Below are 27,418 nucleotides of genomic sequence, written 5' to 3'. Positions count from 1 at the left end.
CATTAGAATGTGTACTAAATCACTTTTTTTTTAATTAATTATTTTTTATGGTGACATTGGTTAACAAAGTCTGGTAAGTTTCAGCTGAACATTTTAACAGTAAGGCATATATATATATATATACACTGTGTGTTCACCACTCATAGTTAGATTTCTTTCTGTCACCACATATTTGACCCCTTTTATCCCATCTACCTCCTCCTGCCCCATCCCCTCTACCCTCTGGTAACCACTAGTCTATTGTCCACGTCCATGAGTCTCTGTTTGTTTGTCCTGTTCACCTGTTGCTTTTAGGTTTATATCCCACATATAAGTGATATCATGTGATTTTCGACTTTTTCTGTCTGGCTTATTTCGCCTAGCATGATTATCTCAAGGTCCATCTGCATTGTCGCAAATGGTAGTATTTAATCTTTTCTTATGGCTGAGTAATATTCCATTTCTAAATCACTTTCAGGTTGGGTGGTGGAGTACATATTGCTTCATATAAGCTCATTTCCTAAGTTAATATGAATCTGGCTTTGTTTACTCACTATTACCTCCTTAAAGGCCCTATTGCCAAATACAGACACATTGGGGGTTAAGGCTTCACCTATAAATTTTAAGGGGATACAATTCAGTCCTTAACAATGAGCATGTGTATAGTTTGCAGTTTGGGGTTTCTATGAATAGTGCTACAACTACATGTCTTTGGTAAACTTACATATACATGTCTGTTGGGTAGAGAACTCGGAGTAGGATTTCTGCTCATAGGGTAGAACTATGTTCAGCTTAGCGGATGCTGCTGCCAACTGTTTTCTACAGTGGCTGTAGCAGTGGACTCTCTCACCTGCAGTGTACAAAAAGTTCCACTTGTTTCACACCCTTGCCAACACTTGGTATTTTCTATCTCTTCCACTTTAGTGATTATGGTGGGTGCATTATAAATGATTTTAATGTAAGTTGCTTCAAATTGTTTTGGAAGTGGGCAGGGCACAAAAATATATATATAATTTAATTAATGCAACAGTTAATCCAGAAGGCTTTTCTTAGTAATACATCATTATGATGTACATGAAATTTTAAAATCCCTCCTTAAAACTCTTAAGATCTCCTGACTTTCTTAAGTAGGAAATTTCAAGAATACAACTTTATTGTAAAAATTTCAGCCAGAGAAATGTTTTACTTCAAAATAGGAAAAAAAAATGGTATTAATAATAGAGAAAACTGGAGTTAACAGCCATGAGTCTATGATCCTCTTGTCGCTTTTCCAGTGAAACTATTTAAGAAATACAGCAACATTACCTTACACTAAAAATCTATACTCAGAAATACAACCATGCCTGTGAAGCTCTAAAGAAGAACCAGAGGTAGCTAGTTTAAAAAAAAAATAAAAACAAACAAACGCACACACACAAATATTTGGCGCCCAACTAGCTCAGTTGGTAGAGCATGAGACTTAAAAAAATCAACTGTTTGGGATTTGTAAAACCTAAGGTCAGCAATATGCGTATCCAGAAAATAAATGTACAAAAAAATACACAAAGATGTAAATTATTAAAAAATACAAATAGTGATTCAAATTAGACTCAAATTACAAACATAACTTAAAAATATCTCAGCCTAACCAATAAAATTTGAGGGAGGAATGGCATGTGCATGGAAAGCTACATACCAAAGATGACATTAAATTGAATGTAACTTTTTCAGTGTAAAAGGGAGACAAATTCAGTTTTCTTTTAAGGCTACAAGAATATCGTGTCACAAAGCATGGAAGGAAATGTTCTGTTCAGCTTTGTGCAGTTTCATTTTAACCACAAAGAGGCATATCTTAAGGAGGGGTGACTTGGGTAACATCAAAATGACCAGGAGAAAACATAGGCATCAAGCTCAGATGTTATGAATTGTATCCCTTTTCTTTTCATGCAGGGAGACAGAAACATAAGCTCTTACAACTGAGTAGGGATAAAGAACTTGATTTCCTTTAATTGCTCTATCAGGGGGATGCTACTGTACAGTTGTCCTTTGTGCAGATAAGATGCAAAACAGAAAATCTGCCTACAGGTTATCAGAAGTTGACCACAGGAAGAGAATTAAAGTCATTTCTGAAGGAAAAGCAGTCACACTTTTCAAATACTTTTTTTTTTTTTCTTGGAGTGTTGGGGTGTCAGGGGCTCAAACAGAACACAAATTCTTTTTCTTTTATCTATAATGCCCTGATAAAATCCACCCATTTCATTGCTCCCATCACCTTTTGTTAAGCTCAGAAATTACAGTGGAGGGGCAGGTTTCTATTTTCTGTTGAGTAGCACCACTGTGTCTTTAAGTCAGAAAAGCCCTGGACTCAACCAGCATTTCATTGCCAGGAAATTTGGCATCAACTCGTACAGGAATCCTGTGGGTACAGTATCTTGGATTAAAAGCCTGATTGCTTTGGAAGAATAAGAATCATGATTTATTTTTCCATATTAAATTAGTAAACAGAGAGGAAAGTAACCAGTCATTCTTATTTTTAGAAAATTTCTAAAGCTGAAATCAGGCATTCAACATAAAATGTAAAACTTAGTCTCAAGAAATAGACTGTCAAAAAAAGACTTATTATTCCTGGATCATTTTAAATTCTCAACAAAAATTCCCAAACAAGTGGAGGTTTCTAGAAGAGGGTCACACATGAATATAAATGGAAATTAATTTCTTCAAGAACCTCCTACCTCATTATAGTTGACTCAGGGGAACAGAATGCTAACCACACTTTGCCCCTTCATCCCCTTTTAAAAATCAACAGCTTGTTAAGGTATCAACAAGCAGAATAGGGTTGGCTTTCCTTGTTCCCTCTCTCTCCATGTTCTCTATTCCAGAGAGCCAAAGTTGATTCAACGAGGGAGAAATTTCCCCTTCCTCTTAGAGTTCTTGTGCCAAATATCCCTGGCAGTGAGCCTTCTCACTCTACTGATTCCTTGTGCATTCAGGCTGTACAGCTCTTTGTGCTCATACCAAACGTAATGTGGGGCTGGAGGCAGGTCCAAGACTAAGTTGGTTTATACTTGCCTTAACATAAAACAGACTTGGTTGCATTTCAAATCCTGTAGGCTTGTTTTACATAACGGAATCAGTTTTAGGATGGATTTTGTCCTAGTATTTATCTTCCTCTCAATCACTCAAAGGCTTAATTGACTGCTCAGAGATCCATTTCAGTTTCTAAATTTCCCACCCTTCTCAATCACCTGGCGAGTAACTTACCTGGTTCCATTAATCTTGATCTGTGTATAATACAGAAAGTGGGACTTAGCACGTTTTGCTCTCAAATTCCAGGCCTTCACTCCTCCTTCTCAGCCCCAACTCCATATAAAATTTCTATCAATTTATATATTGCATTTCCGCCCAAATAAATCAGTGATGTAACATATAGAATTGCAAGTTGGTAGATCCAAAATTATTTCTTTTTCATAAAATTTCAGAAAGGCTTTATATAGTAAAGATTTTTTTTAAAAAATAAATAAAAATGAAAAAGAAGCTAAAGAGTATGAAGCTCTAACTCCTCTTCAGGAGAAGAAGATGGTCACATCCATCTGAGAAAGAGAAGCCAGGCATTTTAATAGATAAAAAAACGTTCACAGCAAGTAACTAAAAACCTAGGACTTTTGCCAGATTAGCTTTTCTAATGCTGAAGATTGTACCTTTAGTTATAAATGTGATCTATTTGAAGATGAAATAACAAGACGATAAGAGTTCTAAAGAAATCTAAAAACTTTATTCTGTACTTTTATATGTATAAAGTATACATATTATCTCCTGACATGTACATATTGGGTATATCACTTATTTACACTTTACTAGAAGAGTACAGCCATACAATTGAATACTTCGTCAATGTGTTTAGCTAGAAATGGTGGGCCAGCTCTATTCTGGCCCTGTCTGGCCTGCTGAAAAACAAACACACTGATATGCTATTGTCAAATTACACTTCGATAAAGGAATAGAAGATAAAAGGTGTGCTGAGTTGACTGATGAAATCTGATGTCAAAGTATACGCAAGATGAATTTCTTTTGCTGATGTACCACTTTTTAGGTAATGTTTCAAAGAGTTTCAAACCCTTGAAATTAATTTTAATTTAGTAGTCCTTGAGTTAACACAAGATTAATAAATAATTAAATGTGTGTCTAAATTATGTCAAATAGGACATTTTTGTGATTTTAACAGACAAAATAAACAGCCTAGCTGACTATGCCCTACATGATGTAAAGTAGAAAGCTGTGGGGTTTTTTTTTTAGTAAAAGTTATAAGTTTGTAATGTCACAGAGCCTTGCTCATTCATAAAATATCAACAAGCATTCTTATAAGAAAGATACTACTGTGCATCTCCTTTTGAGAACCAATATTTGTTCCCAACTATAGTTTCCCACGTTTTTCCTATAGGTGGCCTTATAGAACAGATTCATTATGATTACTGACCTCTGAATTACCAAAACAGACAGCAACACACAATGTTTCTTTTTGAATTTGAGACATTTCAGTTTGAATGAAACTTTATACTTCTTATAAATACTTCTTCACTAAAAAAAAAAAATGTGTGTGTATGTATGGTGGGAGAGAGAGGGGGAGAGAGAGAAAGTTATTAAAAGAATTAAAATGTTACGTTAAAATCATTCACTTATATGGAATTAAATAGCACACTCCTAAAGAACCAATGAGATAAATAAATAAATAAATAAATAAATAAATAAATAAATAAAACAAAAGAGAAATTAGAAAATACTTTGAGACAATGAAAATGAAGACACAACATACCAAAACTTATGGGATGCAGCTAAAGTAGTGCTTACAGAGAAATTTATAGCTATAAATGCCTTCATTAAAAAAGAAGAAAAATCTCAAACCAACAACTTAACCTTCTACTGTAAGATTCTGGACAAAGAAAACTAAACCTAAAACAAGTGGAAGGAAGAAAATAATAAGGATTAAAGTGGAAATTAATGAAATATAGAATAGAAAAATATAGCAAATCAACAAAACCAAATGTTGGTTCTTTGAAAAGGTGAACAAAATTAATAAACCATTAGCTAGACGGACCAAGAAAAAAGAGAAGACTAAATTACCAAAATCAGAAATGAAAAAGAAGACATTACTACTGATCTTATAGAAAGAAAAAGTAATATAAGAGGAAACTATTAGCAAATGTATACCAACAAATTAGATAACCTAAACGAAATGGACAAATTCCTAGAAAGACAGAAATTACTGAAATTGACTCAAGAAGAAAAAGAAACTCTAGAGGACAGAAAACTTCCCAACACATTCTACCAGGCCTGTATTACTTGACAAAAACATCAGAAGAAAACTACTGACTGATATCTTTTATGAATATAAACACAAAAATCCTTAACAAAATACTAGCAAATTAAATCCAGTAACATATAAAAAGGATTATACACCATGACCAAGTGAGATTATCCAAGAAACACAATGTTGATTTAAAATTCAATAATAAAAAAGACAAATGGCTCAATTTAAAAATGTGCGACATATCTAAAGACCTTTCCCTAAGCAGATATACAGTCAACAAGCACACAAAAAAGACGTTCAACACCATTAGCCATCAGAGAAATCAAAATAAAAACCACAGTGAGATGTTATTTCACACTCACTAGGATTGTGTTTAGGTTGAATTGTGTTTCCCCCCCAAAATATGTGTAAGTCCTGATCCCCAGCACTTCAAAATGTGTCTTTATTTGGAAATAGGGTCATTGTAGATATAATTAGTTAAGTTGATGAGCTTGTAATTCAATATGACTAATGTCCCTATAAGAAGAGAAAAGAGACACACAGGAAGATGGCCGTGTGAAGACAGATGCAGAGATTGGAGTGACACGTCTACAAGCCAAGGAACACAAAATATTGATGGCACATAACAGAAACCAGAAGAGGAAAAGAATATGTCTCCCCTACAAGTTTAGAAGGAGTGTGACCCTGTCAAAACCTTGATTTTGGATTTCTGGCCTCCAGAACTGTGAGACAACAAATTTCTGTTGTTTTTTTTTTAAGTCACCCAGTTTATGGTACTTTATAACAACATCCTTAGGAAACTAATATAGATGGCTAGAATCAAAAAGATAGATAATAACAAGTGTTAGCACAGAGAAATGGTAACCCTCATACACTACTGGTGGGAATATGAAATAGTACGACTGTCTTTGAAAAACAGTCTGGAATTTCCTTAGAAGAATAACATAGAATTATCATACCCAGAATTTCCAATCTTAAGTTTATACAAAAGAAATAAGAATAAAAGTCCTCACAAAAGATTGCACATCAATGTTCATAGTAGCATTATTCACAATGGCCAAAAAGTGGAAATAACCCATATGTCCATCAACTTATGAATGGATAAATAAAAGTTGTATACAATGAAATATTATTTGGCAATAAAAAGGAATAAAGTACTGGTACACACTACAACATGGATGAATCTTAAAAAAATTATGTTAAATGAAAGAAGGCAATCACAAAGGGCCACATATTGTTATAATTCCATTTACATGAAATATCCAGAATAAGCAAATCTATAGAGATAGGATGTATACAAGCAGATTGCCTGAGCTGGCTGGAGGGGCAGGGGTAGATGTGGGGAGAAAGAAGTGATGGTTAAGAGATACAGAGTTTCTTTTTTGGATGATAAAAATGTTTTAAAACATTTAAAACAAAATGGATTGTGATAACGGTTGCACAATTCTGTGAATATACTAAAAGTCATTGAATTATACACTTTAAATAGGGAATTATATGGCAAGCGAATTATATCTCAATAAAGCTGTTAAATAAAAATAACATTCTTAATCACACCTAACAAAGTTAGCAATAATTTTCCAATATCATGACATATCCAATTAGTGTTTTCATTTCTCTGACTGTCCCATAGTTTTTATTTTGTTTTGTTTTTGTTTCTGTTCTTATAGTCTGTCTGATTCGGGATACAAATAAGTTCCATATACTGCAATTGGTTGATACGTTAAGTCTCTTTTAAAGTACAGGCTCCCTCTCCATCTTTCCCTCTATTTTTTCTTACTTATTTATTGAAGAAGCAAGTTATTTATGTAATTTAAAAAACTCTACAGTCTACATTTTGATGAATATACTCCCATGATGTCATTTAACACATACCATTGCCCTTAATATTGCCTGTAAATTGATCAAATTCAGGTTCCATTTCTATAGCAAATATTGTAGAACTTAAGATCATTATATCCAAATTATGAAAGTTTTGCAAAATGGTGATATTCTAAACCTATTTTACTTCTCTCCTTTTTTCATTTGTTTGTTATCTAGAAAATTTCTATAAAGATAAGATTCTGCCATCAACTATTTTTTGTTATACTGAGGATCAGGTTTTTTAAAACAGACAGGAAAAACACTTGATTCTTTTCTTTCATTTACCAGTTTTCAGGATAATGGATTGGAGACTTCTACTTTTGGCAATGATGAAGTAGCAGGGCCTAGATTTACTCTCCTTTTTAAAACTACATAGTGTCTAAAGTATATGAAACAATGGCTTTAAGAGACTGGTAACAGAAAGCACAGGACAGTGATCTTCGAAGGAAGGGAAACAAATGAGGTGAGCCCCTATTTCCTACTTGGCAAGAGTTTCCAGGCTTCAGAATAGGAAACTCAGCCAGATCCCGAATGGTCTCCGTGAGTTCAGAAAACAAAATTCAGAATTTGGGGAGGCCCTTGGAGCTAGCATTTGCGAGGTAGAATACTAAAAAGAGAGCTACACAGAGAGAAAAATAGATAAATCCATAATTATAATTGAAAATTTCAACACCTCTCTCAATAATTGATAGAGAAATCAGGGGAAAAAATCAGTAAGGGTACAAGCAACTTGAATAACGTTATCAACCAACTTGACCCAAATGACATTTAAGAACACCCTATCAACAACAGCAGAATACACATCCTTTCAAAGCACACAAGAAACATGTTCCAAGATACATCATATTCCGGGCCATAAAACAAGTCTCAATAAATTTAGAAGATTCAAACCATACTATATAGGTTCTTAGACCATAATGAATTTAAATTTGGGAATCAGGAACAGAAAGAGGTATAGAAAAATCAGCAAATGTTTGGAAGCTGAACAACACACTTCTAAATAACCCATGGGTCAAAAAACAAATCGCAAGAGAAAGCATGACATATTAAAATGTATGAGATGCACTTAAAGTAGTACTGAGAAGAAAATTTATAGCATTAAAATGTTTATGTAAGGGGAGCAGAAAATTTTTTAAAAAATCAAAGACTTAGGTTTCTATCTTTAAAAAACCAGAAAAAGAGCAAATTAAATCCAAACTAAGCAGAAGAAAGTAAATAATAAGAAGTGTGAAGAATTCAATGAAATAGAAAACAGAAAGCTAATGGACCTTCATAGGCCAGAAAAATTTAGAACTTCAAATGAGAATATGCTATTTTGTCTTCTGTTCTGTGCAACTGCTTCTACATGGATATGTCTCTGCATCCTATGCTGCTAAATAAATTGTATATTCTTCAACTGTGTATTTTCCTTTCAATACCATCACTGCTCCATTGGGACACTATGCAAACTAGTGTCAGAAATTGGAATGATATGATGTAAAAGATACATGAGAGAATTCATGGAACTGAAGGGAAAAGGAGCATAGCAGGCCAATATTTAGCATAAGTTTATAAAAAACTTTGTTATAGATGAGAAATAAACTGCTTCAATGGGGTATGTATACCACCTGCTAGGGGACTAGACAGTCTAGTACATGGAACTGAAACAAATTACAGTCTAAAATTACGGGGGCTAGACTTAACAATTTTCATGTTGCTTCTATTGGTAGTTGTTTTAGAAGTTCTTCAGTGGGAATTGAAAGAGGAAATGATGGGGCTGGTACTCTGGTAAAAACAAAACAAAACAAAACAAAACAAAAAACTAAGACTGAAACTACAGATTTCAATGTCTGGGCACAAACACCTGGAATGGTAATGATGGGGGATGGTGATGTCCTAGCGACTACTGAACCAGAGGGTGGCAACTTTCCAGGCAGAAGACAGATCTCTGCTAAAGTTTAGATATGAGAAGGTGTAACAATCGAACTAAGAAATGTCTTAAATTTTCATTGATCTGTTTCTCTCAGCTGGAAGCGTGTGTATAGGGAATACCACAAACAAGAAACAAGAAGTTACTGATTGTGGGGAAGTATGTTTTAACTTATATGAGCTCCAGTCTTTGTTTTCACAGACCTTCTAAAACAGAGCAATAACCTTGAAGCTGCGTGATTTTGGCCAATAAACTTTTTTATTTTTGATAGTGTTCAAAGATACAGTTTCAGAAATGAATTTCCCAAGTAGAAGATTAAGAGTACTTGATACATGAAACTTCCGCTGATAAAAGTATTTAAGGAAAAACTTCTTTTTAAATCTGTTCAAAAGATGGATAAAAGGATGTACTATATTAGACAGGTAAAAATATGTGAATGTTGGGACTGTGTCTGAAAAAGTTGTAACATATTTTTCATCATTTTCAGTATGGTCCATAGTCCCCATATACATAAAATTGAAATGGTCTTGAAACAACTTAATTGAAGTATTAAATAACTGAATTACATGTTCAGATATAACTTTATTGGATGACTTTGGTGGATAGGAGCCAAATGAAACAAAAGGAGAAAGCCTGGCTTCTTTAAAGTTAAAAGCCTGGTAAATGTCCCCTGTTGGGAGAAATGGCCCTCCATGAGTCTCTCACTCACCTATATATCTTGCTGAGTATGCCAAGAATGCAAGGCCCTAACCATTTCTCAAGGTTGTATTTGCAGTGAGAAACTTTGAGGGATAAGTCAATGTATACCTTGAGACAAAAAGAAGGCTTGCTTACTTCTGCCTTAAAATAGTATATTCCCCAAACTCAGAGTTCCTGTCCTATAATACAATTCACTGCCTATGCAAGCATCCATCTGGACCCTCGGCAAAACTCAATCCCCTTCCCAATGGGACTATGGGGTAAGGAGGGAACTAACACAACATGCTCTCTGTGCCAAGAATAATAAAATCCTTTGTTTCTAACTCAGGTCTCTTGTGTCTTCTGCCAGCATCCATAAAATAATAACAGGTAAACCGATTAACTCATAAGCAAGGTAAAATTGAATTCCAGGTCCAACACCTCCCACCCTCTCTTTTGGGTCAGTTTAAAATCTTCGACTGAGGCCATGGCTTCTATGTTGAAGGTGGGGTGCTTTTAGGTGAGTATAATGGAGATAGGGTGTTTGCATAGAAACAATATGCAGTTCCTTCAATAAACTTAGTAGAAAGAAGCTGTATGATTCAACTTGTGAATGAAAAAGGAAAAGAGACAGAAATGGAGGGTGAGTCCAAGGTGATCTGACCTCCTCTCGCACAGAAACCATAACCATTCACAGAAGTGACAGTAAAATGGCCTGGGGCACATCCCACATATGCCTCAGTAGTGCTATTTCCTGTCTGAAAAGAGCTGCTCAGTGCCTATATAAGATAATAACCTCTAGTGTCACCTGCTCCCAAGCAGAGAGCTAATCTGAAGCAGTTTAATTCTCTGGAAGGCATGAGATGGGGCTACTCTTGGCAAACACCAGGCAGTACAAAATAAATAACTGGTCCAAGCCTAATACTTGGCTGACTTGTTTGGATTTAGGCAAACTATATTCCAGACATGGGGATCTTATTGAGCCCAATGCACTCAGCAACCAGGAGGAAAATAACTTTGTGCTCACTTCTGGGGAAACCATGCTGTTACAGCAAAAAGAAAAACTGGACAACCATCGGATATTTTAATTTATGCAAAAGGTTGGGTATTTGGCACACACGCTCTCTGTGGCTTGTAACTTGTAACTTTCAATTCTCTGAGTTTGTTTCATATTAGTTTGACAACTTCTTGGGATAGGCTAAAAACACCTGGAACTTATTATAAAGGTACTGTAAGATTTCTAAATTCAATGTGATATAAAACTACAAATGAAGTAAATTACATACAAACATACAATACCTTGTATAAATTATGTCTTATGTGAACCAGACAATATTATAAACCATAGAAAATATTCCATGTTAATTTTTAGGGTAGTTTTTTAAATCTAGTAATTCTTGATATTATTTGGATTATATTTGGGGACATTTTTTAATGGCTTTTCAAAAGTTAGACTAATAAAATATTGAGTTAATGAATATTTCTATTTAGTTAAAGATCATATATGGGATTCTGCTTATATCAAATTCTGAGATAGTGCCTGGTGCCCCTTGGAAGGGAGTTAGAAATTTTGTTTTGTTTTTAACCAGCTGGGATTCTAGTGAAACCGACAAGGGGGTAGACTGGACTTGATTTTCAGGAACCAATTCCAGATGTTTAAATAGAGGGTAACAAAATAAACACATGCTTTAACAGGGCAACATATAGCATAGCACATTAAATTTCCCCCACTGTTATGGGGGAAAATTAATGTTCTCCTATAAGATAAAAAGAAATCTAATTAAATCAGAAATGTTAATATGACCCCAGGGCATTGTCTTTTACTCTGCCTTAAAAGAATTGTACCCTACGGCTCATGTGAAACTATAAATTATGTTCCTAGCACCCCGTCTTGGTACTTAATATTATTCTCACACTTCTGAGATTATTTTAATTCCTAACTCTCCTTAGGGACACACATCTGCTTTACCTTCTGACTGACTGAAGTGTGTCCCCAGGCTCTCCTTGGTTACCAAACTATGGTAAAGCCATATTAAATTCATGACCAAATCTACCTTCCTTGAGGATTAAATGAAGTTATATATGTTTTAAGAAAGGGGTTCCAGAGCTTCATGGCATCTTTTGTTTTCCGGACTCTGTCTGAGATGTTGTTAGATTCTGTTTTCCTCCTATGTGCGTGTTTTAATTTTATTGCGTTAGAACTGCATTACTTTTAGAAGAAAGAGGAAGAGGTAACCCAAGATTGGTCAGAGAGAAAATGGCTATGCATGCTCCAAGCAGAAACAGTCTTTCCACCTCCTGTAAATTCCACTGAGACCTCTCTAGCACTACAAAACAAATATGATTTAAACCCACATTACCATCTTTATTCAAGGAACTTCCCATTAGAAAATGTTTTAATTCTTCCATATACAGATATATTTTGTGAGAAAAAGGGGACAAGGATTACCTTCTTTAAAGAATAAGGAGAATAATAATAATTTAATTTCTAAATACCATACATCTGGAATATCAGTAAATAGGTAGCAAAGAATCAGGGAAAGTTTGTGAATATCAGGAAAATAAAAAGTCCAGAAAACACAAACATGAAAGAAACTGGGGGAGAAAAAGTCTAAGTTAAAGCAGAAAAAAAGTGCTATAAGAATTTTTTTAAATTATAAAGTACTTTAAAGACAAAGTACTTAAGGGTAGATGAAGAACCTCCTATAAATAATCATCAGAATCTGAATAATAAATGGAAATAGTCCCCTTGGTACAGTGTAAAGGATGCAATTTTAATTATGTGATTTTTCTAGCTAATTTCTGCTTCAAAAACAGTAAAGTACTTCTGCTTACAAGGTGGCAGAGACGAGAACTTTTCTGAACCTCTCATATGCACGTTATCATCAAAATTTAAATTAGCAGAAACATGCCTTTGAGTTAAATCACAATTAGCCCTTAGACAGTTCTATTTACTGGAAAACCACTCTGTGCCAAACACTGGCAGCACGCACTAAACAACAGTTTACATTTGTAAAGCACTTTTTCCTTTTCAGGTTCTCACAAATAACATTTTAAAACAAACTATATTTGTTTTTCAGCACTAACTGCATGTGCTGAAGACATTCATTATAAATTGGACCTATTCAGGAGAGTTTTTGTTTTTAAAAGAAAAAGAGAGGAAGTGGAATATAATCAATAATATTGTTATGCTTGTACTGTGACAGATGATCACTAGAATTCCTGGGGTGATCACATTGTAAGGTATAAAAATGTTGAATCACTATATTGCACACCTAAAACTAATACAACCAATATAAGAATGTATATCAACTATACTTACATTAAAAAAATTTTTTTTAAAAGACAAAATGTACCCACTTGTACTTGTGTACATATATTTTACATAGTTATGAACGGAAGTCAGTCAACAATGATAAATACAAACAGATTGTCTGAAAAAGAGAAAACAACAATTTTCGGGGTACAGAAATGGCACATTTTTCAGAAGATGTCCACAAATAACTAATTACTTTAGCACAATGAAGATATTCTCTTAATACTAGAGTGTCTTATAAGAGGATACTCATTACTTTCTAACCATCTGTCATCACTCCTCCCCCAAAAAACTAATTAGGGTTTCATCCAATCACACATTATAAATCATGCAAATGTGGATGGCAAAAAAACATAGTTTAAAGAAGTTAATATTATAACATTTTGTATTTTAAAAACCACAGGCTTCAAAACTAGCCTTTCATGTTCTCATAATTACCCTGCTTTTTTTTTTTTCATCTTTTCCTGATTAACTATTAGACAGCAATCTTAGAAAACCAAATTAAAAAGAAAAACTTACAGGTAGTAGAGTTTTCCTGCAGCAGGAAGTCCCCTTTTCCGGTAATCTACCCCAGAGTCTAGCTGGACTGTATTACAGTACTCCTACAATCCAAACACATAAAATACCTTTTTAAACAAGTGTTGGCTTACAATTATAACCTTTCTGGTATCCTATTTTTAATTTTTGAAATTTTCTCAATAAAATAATATAATGAGTTTAGGACAAAACACTAGAGCTCACGTAAGAATCATAAAAGTCGAATATTAAATATCTAATGAGCCAAAAAAATCAGTTTAAAAGATTTGAAGCATGTCTTCCTGAAAATTTGCTAAAACAATTCTGTCAGCAAATTCCCTATATAACTGCTCTACATTTTGTTAAAACCCTAATTTCTATTACCAGGAAGTAAGAAGTTGGAGGCAATCAGAAAGAATAATTCATGGGGCTTAAGTATCACAGTGGGAGAGACAGTTTAAGAGAGTTGGACCAGAACATCTGTATCAACATTTTAAATAAGGTAATCATTCTAAAGTGATAGTATATGTACATCTGTCCTTAACTTCTAAATGACTGCCAATGCCCTTTGTCCCTTAGTTCCCTCTCCAGCTATCAATGTCTTCAAGTTCTTTCCTGATGTGAATACCTCTCTACAACCCGAGCTGTCCTGTGCCATTAATGTCCTTCTCTTCTCCCAATTATTCTTTCCTTTCTACTGCCCACCCAGGGTGCATATGTGCATAGAAATTCACACACACGTGTATGCTCATACACATACCCTAAAACTCTCACTACAGAAGTATATGAACTTTTGCTACACCTATCTTGGTCAGTTGGCTTCTTTTTGCTGGAGGAGTGGGGATGTATATTGATAGATAGATAGATAGATAGATAGATAGATAGATAGATAGACAGACAGACAGACAGACAGACAGGTAACATTTACAGGCTGATCTGTTATTCATGCAAAATGAAAATTGCTTTATGAAAATTCATGAGGAAAAAATTATATTTTAACAACTTCACTACTTTTATTAATGAAAAATTGTATTTGGGTGCCAAGGTAATTATGGCAGACTATTTTCCAAAGATGCCTGCAATAGTCCCTCCATCCCAACATGTTGTGACATTAGCACTCCAATCATCAAGAAATGGGGTCTATATCTCACTCCTTCGAGTCTTGTGACTATAGTGAAAATGATACTATGTAATAATATCCTGAGTGACATTCAAGGTAGCTTCTTACTTGTTGGCTGGGACACTTGCTCTAAAACCCTACACTGCCAGGTAAGTATCGAACTGCCTGATGGCAATCATGTAATGAGAGAGCTTACAGTGGCCCATAGAGAGAGCCAATCTGGAGAGGCCCTGAGATGACATGAAGAGAGAGGTGTCTAACCAGTCCTCAATTGTTCCAGTCATAGCCATTATGGTACTAAGGGGGCCAGAATTACCAGGTAGCCTTTCTCAAATTCCTGACCCACAAAAAACCAAGAGAGATAATGAAGTACATTATCTTAAGCCTCGAAATTTTGCAGTCATTTATTGTGCAGCAATAACCAGAACAGTAATATCTGGGCGCACTTGAGATGTACCAACATTCTTCCTGCTTGAAACTGCATCCAGGTTGTAGTGCTATGCCTGGGCTGAAGGCTGTTTATTTATCACGTGCACTACAGGGAGGAGACAGTATATAGCTGAGTGAGGATGCATTTCCCCTCCTCCCAGGCTGCAGCTGCTACAGGCTCAGGGAAGTAAAATAGGGTGATTAACCATCCCCCCTAGGACTGAGTTTTCCCAAGACTGAGAGATTTTTCTGGATGCAGGACTTTCAGTGCTAACACCATGACAGTCTTGGACAAACTGGGACAGCTGGTCACCCGAGGAATAAAGACCCAGAAATCTAGGCTGCAAGGCTGAAATAGGTTTAGCATTTTGATTTATACAATTGACCCTTGAACAAAACAAGAGTTAGGTGTGTCAAACCCCACACAGTCCAAAATTCATGTATAACTTTTGACTCCCCAGAAACTTAACTACTAATAACCTACTGTTGACTGGAAGCCTTACCAATACCATAAACAGTCAATTAACACATATTTTATAAGCTATGTTTTTATAATAGAGTAAGCTAGACAAAATGTTATTAAGAAAATCATAATGAAAATACATTTATAGTATTTATTGAAAAAATCCACTTATAAGTAGACTCATGTAGTTTAAACCTGTGTTGTTCAGGAGTCAACTAAATATTAGCAATTGTGAATTTGATTACTATAAAATGATCCCCAAGAAGAAGCTGGTCCTCTGTGGAAACCTATAAAGCTGAGCTTTTGAACCATGTATGTGAAAAGCAACCCCTTCACCTAACAAAGTCATGCCTCCCTACAGTGCTTAACCTGAGCAGCCAGTTGGCCTCCCTATACAGACATTCCTAGTTCATCATTCGAAGTCATTCCAACACACTTCCCAGGCTTCGCTCTCAGAACTCAGGCCCTGTAACCCATTTCATCAGAAAAAAATACAGTATTGCCCAAATACATGTATTCCACTCTCCCCTTGCCTCAGATGACTGTAAAAAATAAAAAGGATAGCCCTATATTTTCTTCTCAATTTTGAGTAAAGTACTAAACCTGGGAAAAGAGATACTTCCTCTCCCTTGTCCGTGCTATAATTGGAGGTGCTCGGCCACTCAGTACAAAAAGCAAGAGAGGTTCTTGATTAAGCAACACTTCTTACTCTATTCTCTGAGGGAAATTTGTCCTGGTATGGTTAAGGGCCAATTATTCATAAGCTACCTGTATCACAGACAATATAATAAATAGTATAGTAATATATTCACATATTTCCCCAGGTTCTCTATTTCTTTTAAACCACAATTTATCTTATATAACTCAGTATTCTTAATTTACTAAAAAATTTTTCTTTTTTTTTTTTTGCTATTAAAAAAAAAGGTTAATGGAAGTTATACAAGCTTCGATTTCACTTTCTGAGTAACTAACTTCTCTCTCATATGAGTGATTAAGCTCTACCAAATGATTGCATTTGTACATTCACTAATCACCACCGAGGAATACCTAATCAACAGCAAAAGAACCATAACCAAAGCCCTTAGGTGTTAGTTCTTAATTGTCTGAAAAATAGTAACACTCAGTTTATATTTTTAAAGAAAAATAAACCTCCAATTTTCAGGTTTTATTCTCTTAAGCTAGATTCTTCAAAAACATTTTGCAGAGGGTGGAGGAGGGTGAAAGCTAAGATATTTCCAAGTTGAGAATGAATTTAGTCATAAGGGTATGATCGCTAAGTAATTTCCTAATTTCCAAGGATGTTTACAAGACCTGTGACCTCTTATCATCAGCCAATTCAAATGCATAAAACTAATCAGCCACCAAACAAAATTGTATTTTAAAATCGTTTGTATATTTATGTACACAAAGGACAAATACAGTTACTCAATCTAAAAATGCAATTAGGAAGTTTGGGGAGGAAAAAGGAGGAGGTTAACACACCCCTGGGAACATATTCAAGAGTCAAAGGCCTTCGACTCTGTAAAGAAAAATGTAGTACTAAAAGAACCATGTTCCAGCAGTTTGCATTTTCCTCAAGACCTATTATTTGTATTTTTAGCAATTCTGAATAATATCATTAGAAAAAAGAGCCATCTCACAAAATAACTTTACATGGCTTCTACTCTGCCTTTTCCCTTCCCAGATGGAACAAAAGAATAAACATTGTGGAGAAAATTCTTTAAAACTATAACATATCAACCTTGTGAGCAAAGACTGAGATAATAAAGATGTGCTCCACCAAAAAACTATTAGAAACAATAAATTAATACAGTAAAGCTATAGGATACAAAATCAATGTACAAAAATCCATTGTGTTCCTATACACTAACAATGAAATTTCAGGAAAAAAATGAAAAAAACAATCCCATTTGCAATGGCAACAAAAAGAATAAAATACTTAGGAATAAACTTAAACAATGTGAAGGATCTATATATTGAAAACAGCATTACTGAAAGAAATTATTTTAAAAAGGATATTCTATATTCATGGATTAGAAGTATTAACATACTTAAAATGACCACATTACCACAGGACAAACAAACAGAGATTCATGGACATGCACAATGGACTAGTGGTTACTAGAGGGGAGGGGAGAGGGTGGAGGGAAAAAAATAAATAAATAAAATGTTAAAAAATGTTAAATAGAAAAAAAATTAAATTAAAAAAAAAAATGACCACATTACCTAAAGGAATATGTAGATTTAATGCAATCACCAACAAAATCCCAATGGCATTTTTCAAAGAAATAGAACAAAAAAATCATCAAAATTGTATGAAACCATAAAAGATCCCGAATAGCCAAAGTAATCCTGAGAAAAAAAGAACAAAGTCAGAAGCGTCACACTCCTTGACTTCAAATTATACTACAAAGCTACAATAATCAAAACAGTATAGTAGTGGCAGAAAAACACACAGACCAATGGAATAGAATTGAGAGCCCAGAAATAAACCCACATGCATAAGGACAACTGATTTTCTACAAAGGAGACAAAAGCATACAATGGAGAAAAGAAACCTTCTTCAATAAATGGTGCTGGAAAAACTAGAAAGCCACAGGCAAAAGAATGAAATTAGACTGCTATTTGATACCATACATAAAAATTAACTCAAAATAGATTGAAGACCTAAATATAAGACCTGACACAATAAAATACATAGAAGAAAACATAGGTATTAAATTATGGATCTTGGTCTCAGAGAGGATTTTATTAATTTTACTCTAAAAGCAAAGAAAGTAAAAGCAAAAATAAATGAATGGGATTATATCAAACTAAAATGCCTCTGTACAGCAAAAGAAATCATAAACAAAACAAAAAGACAGCTAACAAATGGGAGAAGGTATCTGCACACCATACTTCTGATAAGGGACTAATAACCAAAACATAAAGAACTGATACAAGCCAACAACAACAACAAAAAACCAAAAAGTCCAATTAAAAACTGGGCAGAAGACCTAAACAGACCCTTTTCTCAAGAAGACATATAAATAGCCAACAGATATATGAAAAAATGATCAGTTTCACTAGCTATAAGAGAAACGCAAATCAAAACCACAATGAGATACCACTTCACCCGTTAGAATGGCTACTATCAATAAGACAAGAAATAACAAGTGCTGGAGAGGATGTAGAGAAAAAAGAACCCTCATACACTGCTGGTGGAAATGTAAACTAATACAGCCACTATAGAAAACAGTATGGATGTTCCTCAAAAAATTAAGAATAGAATTACCACATGACCCAGCAATCCCTTTTCTTGGGTATCTACCTGAAAATTTTGAAAACATTTATTCGTACATAAAGATTTATGTACTCCTGTGTTTACTGCAGCATTATTCACTATAGCCAAGACAGGGAAACAACCTAAGTGTCCTTCAATGGATGATTTAATAAAGAAGATATGGTACATATATACAATGGAATATTACTCGTAAAATGAAATACTGCCATTTGTGACAACACAGACAGATCTTGAGAATATCATGCTAAGCAAAATAAGTCAGATGGGAGAGGACAAGGAACACATGATTTCATTCATATGTTGGATATAAAACAAAAAGCGACAAAAGGAGAAACAAAACAAACAAGAAAACCTCATAGACACAGACAACTGTATGGTGATTAGCAGAGGGGAAGGAGAGTAGGGAGAGGTTAAAGAGGATACAGAGGGTCAAATATATGGTGGTGGAAGGAGACTAGACTTTGGGTGGTGAGCACACAATGCGATATACAGATGATGTATTATAGAATTGTACACTTAAAACTTATATAATCTTATTAACTAATGTCAGCCTAATAAATTTAACTAAAAAACATCTGCCTACTTTAAATACCCTTTATTATAAAAGTAATATTGCTTACTATAGAAAATTTGGATAAAGAGAAAAAATGACAATTTAAGTTTTATGTCTTATTGAAGTGATTACATTAAGTAGGAATTTAAAGGATCAAAATTATTGAAATTTTTCTTGACAATATTCAACTGATTGGTTTTATAAATTTTTAATAAGTAAGCATAAAAGGAAAAAATGGCTGAGACTTTTTCTAGTTCCAAGAAATAAAATATTTAAATAACTAAGATCTATCTTTTTACTTAATGCTCTAAAAATTTGTTTTTTAAACTAAAAAAGTGATCCATGCTCATTGTAAGAAATTCAAATATTAAAAGAATAAAAGTTGAAAAGAAAATCTATCCTCTTCTCAGAAAAAAAGGTTGCTTGTAGCTTATATCTTTCAAGTTTTTCCTATACATATAGAGATGATAGATATATCATACACATAGTTCTAAGCTTAATTCTTTTTGATATATTGAAATTTCTATGAGAGAAATAACTAGATTTAAATACAGGAAAGCTGTATTGCATACTGTACTATTTCGTTTGCTAAGAATACACTTCTGTAAGTAAACGACAAGTAAAAAGTAAAGAAAGTTAGTGAACCAAAAAAAAGGGTGGGAGACCAGGTGGGGTGTCTTTTTTTTGAGGGGTGGAGGGGCTGGGAGAGGCAGGTATATGTTCAGATATACACTAAAACAGCTTTATATTCTAAGATAATTGCTTCAGTCTCATTTAAACTAATTATGTAGTACAACTTATAAACTTAAGCAATGATATATAAAAATTCAATACATAAACTTCTGCATATTTTAAGCTTTTTACAATTTAGGTATAACATAAATGCAGAAAAGTACACAAATTATAAATGTCCAACTCAATCAAGAAATAAAACATCACTAGCACCTCTGAATACTCACTAGTATATTCTCTTCTACCTCCCCAAAGGTAACCAGTATCCTGATTCCAGCACCATAGAATTTTGCCTGTTTTTAGAACTTTGTGTAAGGGGAATCATACGATATGTACTCTTTTATGATCATGTTCCTTCCTGTTCGTGAGATTCATCCATCCATGTTGCATATAGTTGCAGTTTGTTGATCGTATCCACCATGCGAATACACTACAATTTCTTGATTCATTCTACTATTGATGGACATTTGGGTTGTTTCTAGATATTAACTCTTTCAAATAATGCAGCCACGAAACTTTTGCATGTGACTTTTAGTGCCCACGTGCACATGTTCTCATTGGATATATACATAGAAGAAAATGCTGGACCAGAGGGTAAGAGTATGCTCAGCTTTAGTAAATACTGCATTTTCCAAGGAGATCATACAACTTATACTCCCACCAATAGTGTAACAGCATAAAGAAACAATTAATTTTTGAACACTGACCTTGTATCCAACAGTCATAGAAACTCTTCTTAATGTAATATTTTTGCATACTGATTTTCAGGGTAATACTAAAGATGTTCCCTATATTTCATAAGTATGTTACATTGTTTTATATAACAAAAATGTACACTTAAGGTTTAGCAAGACCCCTGAAAATTCAATATGTATTTTGATTCAACCTAACAAATATTGGGCACTACATGCCAGGCACTTCCCTGGTTACTGGAGATATAATAATGAATAAAATACAGCTTTAGCTCTGACAGTATGATTAGTATTCAGATATTTACCTCATGTTATCATTTTCTTCTGCTCCTAATCATGGACAAAATTTTTCAGAATTGATAAGTCCTCTGTTAATTGTCTAACTGTGTGATTTTAGCTTGTTACTTAACCTCTCTGGATACCAGTTTTCTCCTCCATAATATAAAGGAATTGAATTATGATCCTTTTCAGCCTAAAATTCTTAACACTATTGCTGAAGTTCTCTCACTGCAGACCGTGGGCAAATTCTTAACACTACTGCTGAAGTTCTCTCACTGCAGACCATGGGCTCTTTGTCACGACACATACCTTCTATGTTCAGAATAAGAGAACAAAAGTTCAAAAATTCCACCATCTGTAAATATTTTGGTAATTACACTTTAGCAATAACCCTTTGCTGACTCAATATGTACAAAAAAATCCAATAAAATTCCCAGAGCATCATACTTCAACTCCACATGATTTCTTGTCATTTATTTATTTATACCCTGCTGTGTTCTAGAAGGGTTAATATGGCTTCTTAAAAAGATATTATCTTGCTATTTGTAAATTCAATTTCACCATTTAATTTTCAATGTTAGCTAATACACAAGTAAAGAGTAATTTGACAAAAGCTAACAAAGCTTTAATTGCATAGAACTTTTGTTCCATTTCTAGGAGTCTATCCTACAGAAACATTGACTCATGTGACTAAAATACATTTGTAGACAGATTTTTAAAGCATTATTTGAAAAGTAAAAAACTAGAATAAACCTAAGTATACAAAAATAGCAGATTATTTTAAAAATCAAAGCACTATAGACTAGTGGTTACCAGTAGGGGGTGGGGGGAGGGGGGAGGTAGACGGAGTAAAGGGGGTAAAATATGTGGTGACAGAAAGAAATCTAACTATGGGAGGTGAACACACAGTGTAAATATATATATGCCTTACTGTTAAAGTGCAGATGAAACTTATTGGATTTCGTTAACCAATGTCACCACAAAAATAAATAAATAAATAAATTTTAAAAAGAAAAAAAAGATGAGTGAATTGGGGAAAATAAATAAATTAATTAAATTAAATAAAAATCAAACCAGCCATTTAAAAGAATGACACTTAGGTTGATTCCATGTCTTGAATATTGTGAATAATGCTTCAAGGAACATGGGAGTGCAGGTATCTCTTCGAGACAGTGATTTCATTTCCTTCAGATATATACTCATAATTAGAATTGCTGGATCATATGCTAGTTCTATTTTTAATTTTTTTAGGAACTTCCTTACTGTTTTTCATAGTGACTGCACCAATTTACAGCTCCATCAACAGTGTACAAGAGTTTCCTATTTTCTACATCTTCTCCAACACTTAATCTTGTTTTTTTGTGGGCAGCCATTCTAACAAATATGAGGTGATATCTCATTGTGTTTTTAATTTGCTTTTCTCTTATGATCAGTGATGTTGAACATCTTTTGATGTACCTGCTTGCCATTTGTATGTCTTTGGGACATACAGTTCCTGTGCCCATTGTTTGAAATCTACTATTACTGTATTGTCTATTTCTCCTTTCAGATCTGTTAGTATTTGCTTAATATATTGTTTGAAATCTACTATTTGTATGTCTTTGGGACATACAGTTCCTGTGCCCATTGTTTGAAATCTACTATTACTGTATTGTCTATTTCTCCTTTCGGATCTGTTAGTATTTGCTTAATATATTCAGGTTCTCTGATGTTGGGTGCTTATATATTTGTGATTGTTATATCTTTAGATGAAGTGACCCCTTTATCATTATATAATAATCTGTTTGCCTCTTGTTGTAGTTTTGGACTTAAAGTCTATTTTGTCTAATATATATATAGCTATCCCTGCTCTCTCATGGTTTCCATTTGCATGGAATTATCTTTTTCTATTCCTTCACTTCTAACCTATGTGTTCTTAAATCTGAAGTGAGTCTCTTGTAGGCAGCACATAGTTGTCTTTATTTTTTTAATCCATCCAGACATCCTATGCCTTTTGATTGGAGAATTTAATCCATTTATTTACAGTAATTATTGATAGTAAGGACCTACTAATGACATCTTATTAACTGTTCTCTGGCTGTTTTGTAATTCTCTCATTCCTTTCTTCTTCTCTTGCTGCCTTTCTTTACGAACAGATAGATGATTTTCCACAGTGGTATGCTGTGATTTCCTTCTCTTTACCTTTTGTGAATCCACTCTAGGTTTTTGCTGTGAGGTTACCATGAGGCTTACATAAAATACAAAAACAGTTTATTTTACAATAACAACTTCAACTGCATTTAAAAACTGTACCCTCTTACTACCCCTTCCTTTTTTGTTTTTGATGTCAAAATTTACCTATTTTTATATTGCATATTCATTAACAAATTATTGTAGCTATAGGTATTTTGAAACTCTTGTCCTTTAACCTTCATACTAGAGTTAAGTGGTTAATATATCACCTGATATTACAATATTAGAGTCTTCTGAATTTGACTAAAGATGGACCTGATTTATGATGATTCTACTTACAGTTTTTCAACTTTACTATTGTGTGAAAGAAATATGCATTCAGTAGAAACCATACATCAAATTCTAAATTCTGATCTTTTCCTGGGGTAGCAATACATGAATGATATTCTTCTGTGATGCTGGGTAGCAGCAGTGAGCCCCAGCTCCCAGTCGGCCACACAATCATGAGGATCAGCAATCTATATCTACAGCATACTGTGTGCCAACATTTTCTGGATATTGCGTTTTGTGTTTTCACATCCTACCATATCTACAAAATTCCCATGTGTGTCTCCTACTTCTGGTGAGAAGGGAAGCAATTACTCTTGAGATGAAACTCAAGATAACTGCTGAACCGTAGGATAATATAAGTGTTCTGAGCATATTTAAGGTAGGCCAGGCTAAGCTATGTTTGGTAGGCTAGGTGTATTAAATGTATTTTCAACTTAATATTTTCAATTTACAACAAGTTATCGATATGCAACCCCATCATAAATCAAGGAGCATCTGTTCATAGTTATCTTTACTGGTTTGTTGTATATTTTTATGTTTTCATGTTACTAATTACTGTCCTTTCATTTCAGCTTAAAGATCTCCTTTCAGCATTTCTTATAAGGCAAGTCTAGTGATGATGAACTCCCTCGTCATCACTTTTGTTTGTCTGGGAAAGGTTCTATCTACATTTTATTTCTGAAGGATAACTTTGCTGGATAGAGTATTCCTGGTTGGATTTTTTTTTTTTTTAATTTCAGCACTTTGAATTTATCATCTTACTCTCTCTTGGCTTGTAACATTTCTGCTTAGAAATTTGCTGATTGCCTTATAAGGGTCCTTTACAAGTTACAAGTTTCTTTTCTCTTGCTGCTTTTAAGATTCTCTGTCTTTGATTTTTATGGTTTTATTATAATGTGCCTTGGAGAGGATTCTTTAAGTTTGTTTAATAACCTATAGCTTCATAGACTTAGATACCTAAATCTCTCCCCAGATTTGCAAAGTTCTTTGCCATTATTTCTTTAAATAAACTTTCTTCCCCTTTTCACTCTCTTCTCCTTCAGGAACCCCAATAATTGACAAGTTGGTTTTTGTTTTGGTGGTATTCCACTGATTACGTAGGCTTTCTTCACTCTTTCTCATTCTTTTTTCTTTGTTCTCCTCTGATCGGATGCTTTTAAAGTTCCTGTCTTCAATGTCACTGATTCTTCTTGATCAAGGTTGATGGTGATGCTCCAGTGCATTTTTTTCCATTTCATTCACTGTATTTTTCAGCTTCAGAATTCCTATTTCTCTTTTGGTCACTTTTTGTTAAGCTTCTCATTTTTTTTATTGTCTTCCTGATTTTGTTAAATTGTCCTTGTGTTTTCTTGTGCCACTGAATTTCCTTAAAACAGCTATTTTGAATTCTTTATGAGGCAAATTGCAGAAATCCATGTCTTTGGGGTCAGTTATTAGAAGATTATCGTAATCCTTTGGTGGTGTCATGTTGCCTTGATTTTTCACATTCCTTGAAGTTTTGCACTGCTGTCTTCACCTTTGAAGTAGCAGTAAACTACTCCAGTCTTTACTAATTGCTTTCAGAGAGAAATACCATCAGCCATGTTAGGTATCCCAGGGCTTCTCACATCTTCTATGGATAAACCTGCTCCATGATTCTTGCTCTTTTGTGGCAGAATTGTTAAGCTTGTATGCCTTCTCTTGATCCCACAATGCACTAGGCCAAGTGCTGACAGCCTCCCTTTTGTTTTTCCAAAGGTGGCACTAAAGCTCAAGTTTGTGTACTCCCCCTGGCCCAGAACATGCTCACTAGTCGTATGCCAAAGCTCACTCTCACCACTGCCATCAGAGGACATCTAGGGTACCAGCTGTAGAGTGTGAGTATGTGTGTGTGTGTGTGTGTGTGTGTGTGTGTGTGTGTGTGTGTGTGTGTGTGTGTGGTACACACAGTGCTGAGGATGCCATCTGGCCAGCTGAGGGAATCTGTGGCTCATGGCGGGGCTTCTGGATGATGTCTATGAAGCAGTTTGTAGGATCTGCTTCCCTTTAATGTCCTCTGAGAGTCCTATCTGCTGCTCCCCCAGCATCTTCCAGCCCTCCAGCCATGCAACTCATGATTCAGTACTCCGGATCAGGCAAAAAAGAAATGAGCCTCTTTGGCAGCATCCTGCACAGCTGCAGAAGCCAAATGATCATTCACATCCTCGTACTTTCCCCAGTGAGAGAAATCACAGGGCAAGAAGATCTCTTTTGGCCCTAGGCTGTGCTGCCTTAGGTGATGACTGATTCAGGTAAAGTCCAACTGCTCCTCTTACCCTCTCCAATGTGTCCAAACTTGTTTTTTTTTTTCCTCCAATGGTATGCTGAAAGTTTTCCACTAGAAACCTGTACATCTACAAAGGCTCTCTCATCCTTGGGTGCTTGTGCAAGACAGTATGTTTCCAGGGACTCAGAGACCAAGGCTGAGAGCTGCTGGAGCTGGTTCACAGGTCACTGCAGGGTCCACAGCCAGGACCAAGGTCTGTATGCATATTACCTTACACACAAGTGGGCAAGCCTCCTCCTGGATCCCTTGGTGTATAGTGCTGGATCCAACAGCTCCCACAAAGGCACTTCTGTCTATGAATGGATGCCAAATCGTTGGGCAGGGGCGAGGGGCACATAAACAAGAGATGTCTTATTCAGCCATGATGCTGATGTTACTTCTCCACATCAAATTTTTAACAGTGGCTACTCCTGAGGAGAGAATTAAAAATGAGATTGGGATGGAGGGTAGGAGAAAATGGGGAAAGGAAGAGTAGTGAAAGTGGAGTTTTGATATTTATTATATACACATTTATGTGATGATTGGATTTCTTTAACTTAACATGCATTCGTTTATCATTCATGAAATTTTATAAAAGGAAAGGTCTTAGAAAACTTCATGTATTATCCCCAAATAGTGGTGCTTGAAAAAAGCTGATAGCTATCTTATTGAAATCACAGCCATTATACATTTCCAGCTCTGTCATAACAAACAGAATTTTAATTAATATTCTATTCTTCTCCCACTGTTTACTTTATGCAAGAAAACCAGAGTCCTCATTCCTGAGGTTAAAAAAAAAAAAGAAAGAAAAAGAATGTAAAAAAATATAAGAATAATATATCACAGAAAGATGTTGATGCAAGTACCTTTTAAGAATTTTTTTATAACTATGCTACCAAATGCATAACTGCAGTTCCTATAAGCTTTCATTTTCTCCACAAAAGGAACTGTGCAATACATCTCCAGACAAACAGGAACTTCACACCAAATATGCAGCTTTACAAAATCTATTTTTTCAAAATCCAGTAAATTTACCCACAAGATTTTTCCTTCTTCTATACAAATAATCTGAGGTAAAAAATAACTTAACTTTTCTATCTAAAAAAATATATCCATACTATAAATATACAAAGTCCATACTGCATGCAATTCACTTACATTATAATCACAACTTCTAGAATAATAAAGAAAAACTAAATCTCAATAAAATATTTAGCTTAAAAAATAACCTGTCTAGTTTTGGAGACTTGGTTATTAAGACTTTTAGTATCCAGGATAGCATTTATAAATATTCTAAACTCTGGTTCTGCTCTTTCTTCAATGTATTTGCTTGAGTTTTTGTCATTTCACTGTTCATTAACACTTTTATCTAAAGATGAAAAGAGGAAGATAAAGATGAATTCAGCCAATCTTGCAACTTATTCTTATCTCTGATAAAAGATCTGAAGAGCAAATTTTAAGCTATTGGCTAAAACAAGATTTAGATATCTCTATATATTTAACTTATCATTGTGTATGACTAAAGGTACATTAATA

The 27,418-nt window shown here is 34.4% G+C and overlaps 1 protein-coding gene across 5 annotated transcripts in view; it reads right to left on the bottom strand.

Annotated features, from left to right (window-relative positions):
* AFG1L (AFG1 like ATPase) overlaps positions 1-27,418 on the bottom strand; it is a 169,864-nt gene that overhangs the window by 36,859 nt on the left and 105,587 nt on the right. For all 5 annotated transcript variants that reach the window (XR_005654315.1, XM_039869898.1, XM_039869910.1 and 2 more), the window contains one exon: positions 13,549-13,631. Coding sequence is in view for 4 of the 5 variants with exons in the window: in XM_039869898.1 (XP_039725832.1) it covers positions 13,549-13,631 (83 nt within the window). In the remaining variant the exon portion in view is untranslated. The remainder of the gene's footprint in view (positions 1-13,548; positions 13,632-27,418) is intronic.

Source organism: Pteropus medius, unplaced genomic scaffold (assembly GCF_902729225.1).
Source record: "Pteropus medius unplaced genomic scaffold, Ma_sr-lr_union100, whole genome shotgun sequence".
In the NCBI taxonomy this organism is placed as follows: domain Eukaryota; kingdom Metazoa; phylum Chordata; class Mammalia; order Chiroptera; family Pteropodidae; genus Pteropus; species Pteropus medius.
The sequence above is the reverse complement of the archived record's forward strand: the minus strand, read 5'-3'. Positions and strand labels throughout refer to the sequence as shown.